The sequence below is a fragment of the Sitophilus oryzae genome, unplaced genomic scaffold (assembly GCF_002938485.1).
Source record: "Sitophilus oryzae breed Bouriz unplaced genomic scaffold, Soryzae_2.0 scaffold_85_pilon_pilon, whole genome shotgun sequence".
NCBI classification, from domain to species: domain Eukaryota; kingdom Metazoa; phylum Arthropoda; class Insecta; order Coleoptera; family Curculionidae; genus Sitophilus; species Sitophilus oryzae.
In genome coordinates this window covers 2,779,623-2,795,272 of record NW_022147483.1, presented here as the reverse complement: position 1 = coordinate 2,795,272, position 15,650 = coordinate 2,779,623, and the positions used below count along the sequence as shown (strand labels likewise).

Here is a 15,650-nt window from a genome sequence, read left to right as displayed (position 1 = left end):
CGCATGACGTAGCGTGTTGGCTAATGGGGTCGGGGCATAAGTCTCCTATTTATCTTTTTACAACTCCTGTTTTTGTTTGGGTAATGCTCTGACTTTTTGTACAAAATTAAACACGTCCTTGGCAAGTACTTCCGGCAACTCGAAGGCAGCAAAGTGTCCACCGTCGTCGTGGTCATCCACAGAGATAAGTTGCTTGTACCTTCCTTTCAGTACTGCCTTTATGGGATAGATAAGTTCGTGCTTGAAACGACTGCAACCGCTGGGCACAGTTATGGGGATACTGCAACAAATATGTTAATATACAGGGTGTTTCAAAACAAATGCGAAAAACTTCAGGGGGTGATTCCTTGTTCAAAATAATGGGTAATTTGCTTCATAAACGTTGGGTCAAAAGTCAACCATTAGGGAGATATTGCGGTACAAAGATGGCGGAAAAATAATGTTTTTATTTTTTAACTTGAAAACGAAAAGAGATAGACTAATAAAATTTTATGGAAGCATCACTGTTATGAAAACACACTTTCTGGTAATTTTTTCACTTTTTTAAAATGAGTGGAAGGTGTTGAAATAAACTACCCCTATCATTCTTGTTACCGAAATTTAAAGAAAAATCTTATCAAACACATGCAAATGCCTTAATTTGGATAGTTTAGTTTGTTTAGAAACTTTTTTATCTCTTGTATTTTTTTGATAAAACTCACCGATTTGAAATTAAAAAATAAAATGTAAAGCATTACATGTCAGGACAAAAAACATTTTCTGATAAAGAATCTAGTGGGCTGCTGTAATTTTTTTAGGAAAAAATCTAGTCGGCCGCTGTTACTTTTTAGGATGTTCCTAATATTATTTTATTTGACATTACTCTGCAATACGTTATTATCTAGATGATTATTATTATCGTTATTATCACTAGATTCTTGATCTAAAAATGTTTTTGTCCTGACATGTAATGCTTTTACATTTATTTTTAATTTCCAATAGTGAGTTTTATCAAGCTAAGAAACAAAGTTTCTAAACTAAACCTCAAATGCGACTGCATGTTTGATAAAATTCGTTAACAAGATGATAGAGGAGTAATTCAACCCTTCATTTAAAAATATACGCAATGATTTTCACTGCTTTGGCTAATAAAGCTCGACCAGTCTATCTCTTTTCGTTTTCAAGATAAAAAATAAAAACATTATTTTTCCGCCATCTTTGTACCGCGATATCTCCCTAATGGTTGACTTTTGACCCAACGTTTATAAAGCAAACTACCCTTTATTTTGAACAAGGAATCACCCCCTAAAGTTTTTCGCATTTGTTTTGAAACACCCTATATATTAACTTTTATTTCTTACTAAATTAACATAAACTTTGTTGTTCATTTTTTAATTCTCCATCTATTGAAAAAATAATATACAGGGTGTTCAGTATAAAAAAACCTAATAATATTTTTAAGAAAGGCTGAAAAAAATATGTTTGATATTTATTTATTAATATCTCTGAATACTATCAAAATGTATTAACTCATACCTTAGGATTATGTAAAATGATTTAAAAAGAAGCCAAAAATGCAATAATATACAGGGTGTTCTATTTAAAAAAAATCATCCCGACCCACTCACACTTTTATAAGCTACTTTGTAGAGGTTAAATTATATTCAAAAATACATCCTAATATATATTTTAGGTTTTTAAACAAAATTTCTAAGTTTTTTATTCTAGCACTATTGCCGGACCCTGTACAGGGTGGCGCCTCTCATACGCCGCAGAGGCTCCAAGAAGAACGACAGTTGTAATGAAATGAAAATTGTGAGCATATGTAGTTTAATTCAGAGCACTTTTTAAAAATATAGAGAGTCCTACAGGGTGTCCCTAAAAAAAAGTTACATATCAAAGTTGTGTTTTTTGTAATGGGACACCCTATACATTAACTGATTTTCGGATTCTTGGAAAAAAATAACGATGAGTTTTATAAGAGAAGTATATGACTAAAATGTAAGGTTCTTGATATATTTAACATTTTCTAGAAATAAACAACAATTTTTAAATTACAATAAAAGCTACCTAAATTGTAGTTTATTCGGTATAACTTAATATGTAGTTAAATTAACTATTGTACTTTAAATCCAACTAAAACTTGATCCAAAAAGTTATACAGGGTGAGACAAAATTAATATTGAACATTGGTCACCTTTAAAAGCATGTTACTCTTATATTTTAAATAGAACACCCAGTATATTATTCCGATATCCAATGGAGAATTCATGTTTCATCAAAATATTATTAAGGTTGCCTACCCTTCAAACAAAGATTTTCCTAGATATTTTCATTTACATGATTTGATCTGAGTAGGTCTTTATTATTTGATAAAATCTAGGTGGCGGTGATATGTCTGACGTTACTTCAACATAGCTGTCTAATTAGTCCAACTTTAACAACTAGTTATCATATTGTGTCAGATCAAAAAAAAAATCTTAAAAAATTGTCGAAAATGCAAACTTATCCTACATCAGAGAGAAATGATATGATTCTATTAGTTGGTGAATGCAGTGTGCATTCACCAATTAATAGAATACTTAAATGCTCTTGATTTTATCTAGTCTGGTTTTTTTTTATAGCGATATGTTAAAGACAGTGTTTACAAAACTCGACCAACTATTGTCTACAACATGAGAGAAATTATTGTAGCTGCTTTTCGAGGTAGAACTCCACATATGCCTTTTAAAATGAAAAGATCCTTTTTGTAAGAGCGAGTAAGAAAAATATAATATTTTTTTTTTTGTTTATATAGCATAATATATGAATGGTGTTAACATCAATTTAATATTCAATCAACATAAATAAAAGAAGCCAAACTTACCTTGAATGCCTGATCTGCACAATACTTCTCACTCCTTGAAATATATATTACGTGTTTTGCAATCTATAAAAATAAAATATACTTGAGCATCACTGGAAAACGCACACAATCACATTACCATAATCGAGTATATAAAATAGTTAAATATGTTTGTTATTGTACCGTATCTAAGGCCACAAGGCGTCTCACCTACATATAGGCATGGCCCAAAAGCGACATAGTCGTAGCTTAGGCCAGAAGGCGTCTCACCTACATATAGGCATGGCCCAAAAGCGACATAGTCGTAGCTTAGGCCAGAAGGCGTCTCACCTACATATAGACATGGCCCAAAAGCGACATAGTCGTAGCTTAGGCCAGAAGGCGTCTCACCTACATATAGGTATGGCCCAAAAGCGACATAGTCGTAGCTTAGGCCAGAAGGCGTCTCACCTACATATAGGCATGGCCCAAAAGCGACATAGTCGTAGCTTAGGCCAGAAGGCGTCTCACCTACATATAGGCATGGCCCAAAAGCGACATAGCTTAATGTTGTTCCGTAACGACAATAAATAACACTAAAACACTCATTGATAAACATCTATCCTTTAACTAAATAATATTAAAATGCTCTTTGATAAATACTTGTCTACTATAAAACACACACACACAAAAGTAATACTAAAACACCCTTTACTATCTACTACTAAAGTTCAGTGATAATTGTTAACTAAATAATATTAAAATACTCTCATACAAATCCTAGCAATACCCGTGAATGGACAAAATACACTCTCACACAAAAGTAATACTAAAATACCATTTTCTATCTACTACTATAACTCAGTAATAACTGTAAATTAAATAATATTAAAATACTCTCACACAAATTCCAGTAATACCCGTGAGTGAACAAAATACACTCACACACAAAAGTAATACTAAAATACCATTTTCTATCTACTACTATAACTCAGTAATAACTGTAAATTAAATAATATTAAAATACTCTCACACAAATTCCAGTAATACCCGTGAGTGAACAAAATACACTCACCTGTATAATACTTCATTCCTTCTATTCAGTCCCAGAAATATTTTCCACACAATTATAATCTGAATTTAATATTTTTTTGATAAATGGCGACGTCAGTCAAAATAATCATCAACAATGCAAACCGCATCGTCTAGGAAACGACATTGTATACATGCGGTCAAGAAAAGTCAATTAGAGATTCAAATAAAATATTATTTCTTAAAATAACACAATTTAATATAAACAAATTTTTAACGGAAAACAAGACTCTTACATTTTGAAAATACAATCATTTTATGCAGTTAACATGAAAGGAAGCATCTTGAGCATTTGATTTCATCTAGCTAATTTTTGTCACATAATTATAGGTTTATATATCTAGTTTTAATTCTGTAATAATTAAAATATGTTTTAAACGTGTATCTTTTTATTACCGTTGGGTATTTTACTCTACAATCTTTAATTTTTGTTAAATTAACAAAAGGTATATCACAGCCACCCTAGATTTTTTCAAATAATAAAGATCTTGACGCAAAATCATAAAAATTAAAATATCTAGGAAAATCTTTATCTGAGGGATAAGCAACCTTAATAATATTTTGAAGATATATAAATTCCCCATTGAACACCGGAAAAATATACTGGGTGTTCCATTTAAAATAAAGGAGTAACTTGGTTTTAAAAGTGACTAATATTCCATAATAATTTTGTCTCACCCTGTATAACTTTTCGGGTCAAATTTCAATTTGGTTTAACATACAATGGTTACTGTAGTTAAATATCAGTCTATACAAGGTCAACTAAAATTTACGTAGCATGTCATCGAAATTTAAAATTTATACTCTTCATTTTCACAAAATGTGAAATATATGTCAGAATCCTTAGATTTTAGGTATATGCTTCTCTAATAAAACTTATCTTTATTTTTTGCCTAGAATCCGAAAATTAATTAATATATAGGGTGTGATTATTAGAAAAAAAAAACACAACTTTGATGTGTAACTCTTTTTGTGGACACCCTGTATAATTTTATATATTTTCAGTTAACCTACATATGTTGCCAAGATTTCATTTCGATATAAACTACCGTTCTCCTTGGATCTTCCGCGGCGTATGAGAGGCGCCACCCTGTCTGTCTGTAGTCGCTATTAGATTATTGTAATGTACTTACGAATCTAAGTCTAAGTTTCTTCTTGTCGCACTGAAATTCTCCAAATACAACCTCACAGAGGTAGTGATCGATCTGGACACCCAGTAGATCATGACGTTGTCAAGAAGCTTGTCCAGAGTATACTTCTTGGTCAGACCACCATCTTCCAGGTCTTTCCAAGCTGGATTTGTCCACGTGGTGAATTTTTCTATTATATAGGCAGCCAAACCGACCGGACTGTCACTTAAGGCCACACCTATAACAAGTTTTATCTACAGGGTGATAGAAATTGAATAGAAAAAATTTGGAAATATATTTTCCAGATAAAAATAAGTAAAAAAGTTCGTATAAATGTATGTCCTAAAATGCTTAGTTTTGGAGATACAGGGTGTAGAAGTTTCATTTTCATTTTGATAATCATTTTTTCGGAAAAAAAATATGATTAATTTAAAAAATAAAAAGTTCCTAAATTTATCATTTCAGTCAGATAACTATCTATTCGGCGTTGTTTATTTTTTGTCATTAATGACGTGTATTGCAGTGGCTGACTAAGCCTGTCGGGGGCCAGGGGCGGCGAAGCTAAATGTGGCCCTCGGTCTGTTCAGATAATGATATACTTCTAATACACATTTTGTAAAAATTGTATGACGCATGTATAATGGTTGACAAAATTCAAGTATTTATACAGGGTGTCCCAGGCTGAGCCTGCATTAGAAGTTTCTAGGGAACTACAATATCTACATCCGAGATTTTTTGCATATAATTGTTTCTATCGATTAAAAATATTTTCACTATTGCGACACTTCCGGAAGTACCGGAAGTTGACAGCAACTTTCTTATTTTAAATAGATGTTCCAATTTTTATTACATTTAAATTCTCTGTAAAATTTTATGAATTTTAATATTAAATACTCTATACCTAACATTAACCGTTTTTGAGAAATATTAGACGGGGCCCTGGGCGGACCACCTCTTCCCCCCCCCCTTAGTCCGCCACTGGTGTATTGTCTATTTCCATTCTAAATATCTTGAGAACGGTTGCTCGTAGCGATTTGTACCAAGAGATATTTTTTACATAAAAAATCACGGAAATGTATATTTTTTCACCCAGTAATTTTATACAGGTACGGACGAAAAGTTATTACTCTTCAAAACAGTTAAAACACACGTAGGTGGCGCCCCCTACAAATAGCAATTATATTGACATCAAAATCAAATTTCTCATGTCAAAAAATTCCCAGACACCAATTTTAATCCAAATATTGACGTTACTTCAGAAATTATTTGGAAAAAAGCGAAATAAAAAAGAAACTTCTCTACCCTGTATCTCTGAAACTAAGCATTTAGGACATACATTTATACGAACTTTTTTACTTATTTTTATCTGTAAAATATGCTGCCGAAGTTTCCGGAATACCTACAGTTCGGACCACCCTGTATAGGTGGCATCAATCTGAATCATTATTTTTGAGGATCAATAATTATTTGTAGAATAATAATTTTATACAGGGTTGTTCACCACATACGACACGGAGTATTGTAGCTAAACGATAAGATTTTTACAAATTGTAAGTTTTGGGTTCGATGAAGGACTATTAGAGGTACAATTTAAAAATAATTTTACAAGATACAGAGTGTCCCAAATAAGTAAAAAATACCAAAGTTGTATTTTTTTAAATGGAACACCCTGCATATTATTACATTTTTAGTTTCTACGATTAAAATAAAGGTAAATTTGATTAAGATTTATTATACTTAAACCTTACCGTTTTTGAAATATTTTCAATTTTGTGAAATTGCAGTAAAAATTTTAAGGCTTCATTTCTCCAAGGGTATCAAAGTTTTTAATACTAAATATTTACTGAAGTTTATTTACTGATCAGTTATTGTGTTGCAATAATAAAAATAATACTACCTTATACAGAGTGTCTAAAAATTTATTTTAAATAATTATTAGCTTCAAACGGCAATAACTTGTTTAATTTAAATGGAACACCCTGTATATTTTACGAGAATCAGATGCACAATTTAATTGTCTATCAAATTATATTATACCATTTTTACCTATCTCTTTAAGTTTCCGTAGAAAATGCATTTTCTTGTAATTTAGAACTTATTTATCAATATACCCATGGACTATTGACATTTTAGATTATTTTTAAAGATACCAAATTTTTAAAGAGTACAGATACTAATATTGTCGATATAATTCGTTTATTTCATTAAAAAATAAAAAAAACTGTTTAAATATTTGTTAAAGAGGATCAATTAATATGATTCCAGTATTCAAACTACATTAACTGACTGTTTGCGTTGATTAATAATAATTGCTCCAAATACTAAAAAACTGAATTTTGTATGGGCATTAGACAGTGTGATAAAAAGTAACACCTTAAAAATGATATTTCATATTTTAATAAATAATGCTTATTTATAACAACAGATACTTTAATTTGTTAACTTATTATTATATTGGTTTCTGACTCAAATCCACATTTATTTATAATAATTTATTAACGAACACAGTTAAGTATGTCATTAATTAGTATATGGGCGGAAATAATGGTGTTATATTTAATTAATGGTATACTCTTTTATAAAGATTTAAATAGTTTTCTTTTTGCATACAAATGGGCTAGTAATATTATCGTTTTGCTAAAAACGATACTATTACTAGTCTGTACATTTTGTACATTTGTTGCTTTAAAAACAATCTAAAATGTCAGTATTCCATGGGTATATTGATAAATGAGTTCTAAATTACAAGAAAATGCATTTTCTACGGAAACTTGAAGAGATAGGTAAAAAATGGTATAATACAATTTGATAGACAATTAAATTATGCATCTGATTCTCATAAAATATACAGGGTGTTCCATTTAAATTAAACAAGTTATTGCCGTTTAGAGCTAGTAATTATTTAAAATAAATTTTTAGACACTCTGTATAAGGTAGTAAAGTTTTTATTATTGCAGCACAATAACTGATCCATAGATAAACTTCAGTAAATATTTAGTATTAGAAACTTTGATAACCTCGGAGAAATGAAGCCTTAAAATTTATACTGCAATTTCGCAAAATTGAAGATATTTCAAAAACGGTAAGGTTTAAGTGTAATAAACCTTAATCAAATTTACCTTTATTATAATCGTAGAAACTAAAAATGTAATAATATATAGGGTGTTCCATTTAAAAAAATACAACTTTGATATTTTTTATTTATTTGGGACACTCTGTATCTTGTAAAAATATTTTTAAATTGTAGCTCTAATAGTCCTTCAACGAACCCCAAACTTATAATTTGTAAAAATCTCATCGTTTAGCTACAATACTCCGTGTCGTATGTGATGAACAACCCTGTATACTTACCTACAGTGTCTGGTTTGGTTGCCTGCAAGTGCATGTATCCGCTTTCCAGCAAGATATTGCCATAGAAACTTGACAAAGGAGTGTTCCTTTCAGCTTCAGTTTTGTCCAATGCCAGCGATGGAAACCAAGCTCCTACGAAGAGCTGCAAGTTTCCTAAAGCGTTCTGAGTGTTGCACATATTTGAGTGTACGCCAATAACACGGTCCGCATAGAGGACTGACATGTCCTGGGCTATCAATGATCCCCAGTCACCTGTGAAATAGCACAAAGCTTTCACTTTAAATGCACAGGGTGTCCCATTTTTCTATGATTTACAATATTTCTCATTTACGAGTAGAGATACAAAGATGCGGCTTTTTCACATTACTGAGGAACATTTTTATGAAACTAAAGATACTAACCCAGATTAGGTATACCTACTATATGTATACAGATAAAAATCTTATCCTAATTCGTGGTACGAAAATTGAAAAGAACTCCTAAACACAATTTTTTATCCAAATATTGTCGTTACTTCAGAAATTATTGGGAAAAAATCGAAATAAAAATGATTTTAGGATATACATTTATACGAACTTTTTTACTTATTTTTATCTGCAGAACATGCTGCCGAAGTTTCCGGAATACAGTTCGGACCACCCTGTATAATAATAATATTAAATGGCGAAAATATGGAAATGTAGTAATGTAGAAATGCTGTTATTACCTCCTTGCAGGTAGTACTTGGAAAATTTCAGTCTGCGCATCAATTTATCAAATATCTGTCCCATTACGCCTGCGTGCAGTCCTTGTTTGGAAGCCCCATCCGAGAATCCATAACCTGGCAATGAAGGCGCTATAACCTCGAAGACAAAGTCTTTTCCTAAAGAATATTTAAAAAATCTTAAATAACCTTTGCAACAAAAACTGTTATTTCTACATAACAGTTTCAAAATAACAAATCCGTGAATCCCGATAACAGCCTTTTTAATTTGTTATTTTTATTATATTAAAATTACAAATCTTAAATAACAACCTTCTTTTTAAACTGTTATTTTAGCCAGTTATTTCTACATAACAGTTTTAAAATAGCAATTAGATATATAGTAACAATAACGTTTTTGAACAGTTACGTTTGTATTAATTTTGTTATTTTAGACTGTTATTTATACAGAACAGTTTTAAAACAACAAATAGTTAAAATAACAAGTAATTAGTTAGTTTTGAACTGTTATTTATTAATAAAACTGTTATTTTAGACGGTTGTTTTTCTAAATAATGTCTAATTTGTATGGCTAATAATAAAGCTGTTGTATTTTATTTAAACTAATATATTTAAATAACAGTTATAAAATATCAAATTGATGAAAGACTTTTCAATGACAGTAACATTACAAAAACAACGTGTGTTTTCCTGGTTTACTTCTTTTTTTTAATTTACACGGAAAATGCTACGTACCTTTTTGCGGCGTTGTCAGAATGGGTATAATTTCATAAAACTCTCGTACGGACCCTGGCCATCCATGTAAAAGCAACAGAGGCAGTACTTCGACACCTTGAGGGACATTTTTGGGTTTAACATGAAGGAAGTGTATGTTAAGACCCTGAAATACATTTCGTTAGGACATAACAGCGTTAACTAGTAAAAAACATATTTACAGGGTTGTTCACCACATATTTACAGGGTTGTTTACAGGGTTGTTCACCACATACGACACGGAGTATTGTAGCTAAACGATTAGATTTTTACAAATTGTAAGTTTTGGGTTCGTTGAAGGACTATTAGAGCTACAATTTAAAAATATTTTACAAGAAACAGAGTGTCCCAAATAAATAAAAAATATCAAAGTTGTATTTTTTTAAATGGAACACCCTGTATATTATGCATTTTTAGTTTCTACGATTAAAATAAAGGTAAATTTGATTAAGGCTTATTACACTTAAACCTTACCGTTTTTGAAATATTTTCAATTTTGCGAAATTGCAGTATAAATTTTAAGGCTTCATTTCTCCGAGGATATCAAAGTTTTTAATACTAAATATTTACTGAAGGTTATTTATTGATCAGTTATTGTGTTGCAATAATAAAAATTATACTACCTTATACAGAGTGTCGAAAAATTTATTTTAAATAATTACAAGCTTTAAACGGCAATAACTTATTTACTTTAAATAGAACACCCTGTATATTTTATGAGAATCAGATGCACAATTTAATTGTCTATCAAATTGTATTATACCACTTCTTACCTATTCCTCCAAGTTTTCGTAGAAAATGCATTTTCTTATAATTTACACCTCATTTATCAATATACCCATGGAATATTTATATTTTAGATTGTTTTTAAAATAACAAATGTACAAAATGTACAGGCAAGTAATATTATAGTTTTTAGTAAAACGATAATATTACTAGGCCATTTGTATGCAAAAAGAAAACTATTTAAATCTTTATAAAAGAGTATACCATTAATTAAATATACCACCAGTATTTCCACCCAAATACTAATTAACTACATACTTAATTGTGTTCGTTAATAAATTATTCTAAATAAAGGTGGATTTGAATCAGAAATCAATATAATAATAAGTTATGAAAATGAACGTCTCTGTTGTTATAAATAAGCATGTGTCAAAAAATTAAATATCATTTTTAAAGTGTTACTTTTTACCACACTGTCTAATACACATACATAATTCAGTTTTTTAGTATTTGGAGCAATTATTATTAATCAACGCAAACAGTCAATTAATGTAGTTTGAATACTGGAATCATATTAATTGGTCCTCTTTAACAAATATTTAAACAGTTTTTTTATTTTTTAATGAAATAAACGAACTATATCGACAATATTAGTATCTGTACTCTTTAAAAAATTTGGTACATCTTTAAAATAATATAAAATGTCAGTATTCCATGGGTATATTGACAAATGGTTCTAAAATTACAAGAAAATGCATTTTCACGAAAACTTGAAGGGATAGGTAAAAATGGTGTAATACAATTTGATAGACAATTAAATTGTGCATCTGATTCTCCTAAAATATACAGGGCGTTCCATTTAAATTAAACAAGTTATTGGCCTTTAAAAGCTAGTAATTATTTAAAAATAAATTTTTAGACACTGTATAAGGTAGTAAAGTTTTATTATGCAATACAATAACTGATCAATAAATAAATTTCAGTAAATATTTAGTATTAAAAACTTTGATACCCTCGGAGAAATGAAGCCTTAAAATTTATACTGCAATTTCACAAAATTGAAGATATTTCAAAAACGGTAAGGTTTAAGTGTAATAAACCTTAATCAAATTTACCTTTATTTTAATCGTAGAAACTAAAAGTGTAATAATATATAGGGTGTTCTATTTAAAAAAATACAACTTTGATATTTTTTATTTATTTGGGACACTCTGTATCTTGTAAAAATATTTTTAAATTGTAGCTCTAATAGTCCTTCAACGAACCCAAAACTTACAATTTGCAAAAATCTAGCCGTTTAGCTACAATACTCCGTGTCGTATGTGGTGAACAACCCTGTATATCTACCTGGATTTGAGTTTGATATTGAGGAAATTGGTTCAAGAATTCCTGGCGCTTTTTCCAGTTATATTTCGTTTTCCAGTAGTCCACGATGGTGGTCAGAAGTTTCGTGTTGATTCCATAGTGTTGTTTGGCATCTTCCAGAGGTTCTTGAAATGGTAGTGCTGTATTTAATCGATTTTCGAGATCAGCAATAACCTATAATATAATAATAAAAGATTTGAATAAAAAAATTAAGGAAAAAGTATAACGTTATTAAACATTATTACAGTTCTTTTGCATTATTACAGATTGATTTGATATTTTTGATACACTTCTGCAAACAGAAACTAGTCTAGAATAGCCAATAAATAATAATAATGATCAGACATTAGTTCTATAGAAATGCCATACATTGACGTGAAAACCGCATCTTTGTATCTCTACTCGTAAACGATAAACCCCGGTAAAACACACAAAAATGGGACACCCTGTACATTTTTTTTTCATAAAATTATCTCACCCTCTAAAATATTTCACCGTCATTAGAAAACATCTTGTATAATATGGCGCAATACTATTTAAAATCTTTTTAAAATTCATCAATTTGATATTATTTAAGTAATAATTTTACCTCATCTGGAACGTTGATTTTGAAGGGCTTGATGGTAGCATCTTCTTTTTTTGGACTTCCGGGACCCCACCACGTTTCCTCAATTGTTGGTACCGGTGGAATTTTAGAGGATTTCAGGAAAAAATAGGCTATAACAAGCAGTCCAGAAAAAGCCACAAAGCGTCCTACAGAACCCATGTTTTCTCACTGTTTTTTTAAGTAAAAATAACTTAAAATGACACACTAATATAATATGTTCTGTTTGTTATCTATCTACAGAGGACCGGTATAAGTAAACTGTCGATGTTTTTAGTACACTTTAGAACTGATGTTATTATCCATCAACAATTGATGATTAAATAAAAACAAATTTGTTTATACAGGCTCGCAGTTAGCATGTTTTAAGTGGGAGAAGATTCAGTTCAGTAGCGTACGTTCTTAAAAAGAATATATTATCCCATTAGTCTTATTAGCAAAACCCGCCTTATCAATTTTTAAAAAAAAATGGCCTAATGACATATATTAATAGTGAAATTCTGAAAGCTACATAAACATAATCCCAAACTGCAGTAAAATTCGCCTATTCTTATATAAAATTCATTAAAAATTAGACAGTTAAAGCAAGGCACAATACGTATACGTATCTCTCGACACGTATCGCAGAAACCTACGTTACGTCTGCCGTTGCGTTGTCGTGTAAACAAGAGTTTTTCGCAAGTATTTTGACGTACGTAACGCAAATGACACATTTGTAATTCTAAATTATTTTGTAAAACAATTTAATTTTAAAACTGAAAATGGATATCTATTATTCCATTGATTCCACATTAAATTTATAAAAGTTCGAAAAATGAAGAAAATTATAAATGGAAATTATTCTATTACAGAAAGTAGTCCTTACAACTTAAAATGCTCTTAGTAATAAAAATATTGTAAAACAGACACAGTTTTATGATTATTTATTAGATTCCATCTTTTAGAATCCTCACATGGATTTTGGCTAAGAACTAGCATTTAATGAAATAGATTCCAAAATGAGTTTATTATGATGCTTAATATTTTCATACTAATTTATTGTAATAAAATAGGCCCAGTTCTGTTACACTGACCCCAAAATTTATGAAATAACTTAATTACTAGCCAGTTGTGGAAACGAGTTGTTTGTGAATTTGTACGTTCGGCATCATTCGGATGAAAATCGAAACTCCTTCGGCTCGATACGTTTGCGTTTTGTACGTACGTAAAGGCACGTAAAGATACGTATCACGTATCCGTAAACGCAAGTGAATTTATCACTGCGCAAGCGTACATGTCAAACGATACGTTTACGTCTATGTCTTTGGCCGTGCTTTAACTGTCTATTACCTTACTGCAGCAAAATCCGTCTTTTGTGTCTATACTAATATATAAAATCCTTAAGTGACTGACATACTGATTAATCACGATCCTGCTCAAACCACTCAACGTAAGAAGCTCAATTTTGGCATGCAGGTTGATTCTAGGGTGTAGAGGTTCGATAAGAAGGGATTTTTCGAAATTCCAGTTCCAAGAGGGTGAAACCACCCCTCAAATATTACAATATTTTTATTTTAAAAACGGTCAAGTTTCCGAAAAAACGCTTAAACACGTATATTTTATTTTGTTTTTTTACATATTTTAAGATTTTTTAAAAATGTATACAGGGTGTTTCGAAAAATCTGGTCATTGATTAATCACGATCCTGCTTAAAGCGCTTGACGTAAAAAGCTGATTGTTGGAAAACAGATTAACTTTAGGGTGTAGAAGTTCGATAAGAAGGGATGTTTCGAAAATCGAATTCTAAGGGGGTGAAACTATCCCTCAAATATTAAAATATTTTTTATTTAAAAACCGGTGAGTTTTTCGGAAAAACTCTTAAACACGTATATTTCATTTTGTTGTTTTACATAGTTTAAGATTTTTATAAATTTATACAGGGTGTTTCATAAAATATGACCATCGAGCAATCACGATTCTGCTTAAACTCCTCGACGTTTAAAGCAGATTTTTGGCAAACGGATTGACTGTGGGGTGTAGAGGTTCGATAAGGAGGGGTTTCTCGAATCTCATATTCCAAGAGGGTGAACACGCCTCTCAAATATTACAATATTTGTTATTTAAAAAACGGTTAGTCTTTCGGGAAAACGCTTGGACAAGCATAATTTATTTGGTTTTTTACATATTTTGAAATTTTTTAAAAAATCACACAGGGTGTTCCAAAAAGTTCTGCTTAAACTGCTTCACGTAAAAAGCTTATTTATGGCAAACGGATTTTTCGAAAGTCAAATTCCAACGAGATGAAACTACCCCTCAAATATTACCAAGTTATATAATAATATCGCCATATTGTTTTTTCTCATGCTGACATAAATGTGAGAAAATTTTATCCAGTTTGTATGTTAATGGAAATTCTTGCTTTGCTTTATCATCACCATTACAAATGATTAATTCGACGCGAACAAAGTCGCTGGTACACGCTAGTGAAAATATAAAATTCGTTACAAATTACCTTACTGCAGCAAAATCCGTCTTATCCACTTATATTATTGTCATTATTTTTCCATGACAGACCATGATTCAGTATTAAAACTAAAATTATTTTCTGTATATGATTTGTTTAACAGATGCAGAATTAAAAAATGAACATTTTTTTGTATTTAGCGCATTTCAAAATTTTTAACGGTTTCGTAGATATTCGCGGTTTTTAATTTCATATGGCTTTTCCAGAGTAAATTTTTATCAAAGCCACCCAATGATTTTTCTCTCGTATTTTACCGTTGAAAGAGCCATTCGAAATAATACCGCACGTATCTGCGAGGCCGTTAAAAATTTTGAAATACTCTAAATACAAAAAATGTCAATCTACAGGGTGTTCCATTTAAAAAAACCAAGAAAAATTATTTTGAATTTTGGAAAGTTTGGCGTAGAATTTGGAATACCCTGTATGATTTAAGGTTCCGATGTTTATAGTAAAGTAAGTACAGACCATCTAAAGTAAATACCTAATATAGTTTTGGTTTCAGGACACTTCTTGTATTTTTAATAATTTTTTTCAGAAAGGCTGAAAAAATATATATTTCTTATTTATTTATTAATATCTCTCAAATTATCGAAATATATTTACTCATATCTTAGGATTAT

At 30.3% G+C, this 15,650-nt stretch overlaps 1 protein-coding gene and 1 long non-coding RNA gene across 2 annotated transcripts; both read right to left on the bottom strand.

Annotated features, from left to right (window-relative positions):
* Positions 1–54: 54 nt before the first annotated feature.
* Positions 55–12,863, bottom strand: LOC115890084 (juvenile hormone epoxide hydrolase 1-like). Its single transcript, XM_030910217.1, has 7 exons — positions 12,513–12,863; positions 11,906–12,097; positions 9,815–9,959; positions 9,083–9,238; positions 8,377–8,628; positions 5,029–5,263; positions 55–280 (listed from the first exon to the last, which is right to left on the bottom strand). Exons 1-7 carry the CDS (start codon positions 12,687–12,689, stop codon positions 58–60), a joined length of 1,380 nt encoding a protein of 459 aa, XP_030766077.1. The 5' UTR covers positions 12,690–12,863; the 3' UTR covers positions 55–57.
* LOC115890085 lies at positions 2,756–4,123 on the bottom strand. Its single transcript, XR_004051559.1, has 2 exons — positions 3,879–4,123; positions 2,756–2,908 (listed from the first exon to the last, which is right to left on the bottom strand). It is a non-coding gene; the product is annotated as an uncharacterized LOC115890085 (long non-coding RNA).
* Positions 12,864–15,650: the final 2,787 nt, after the last annotated feature.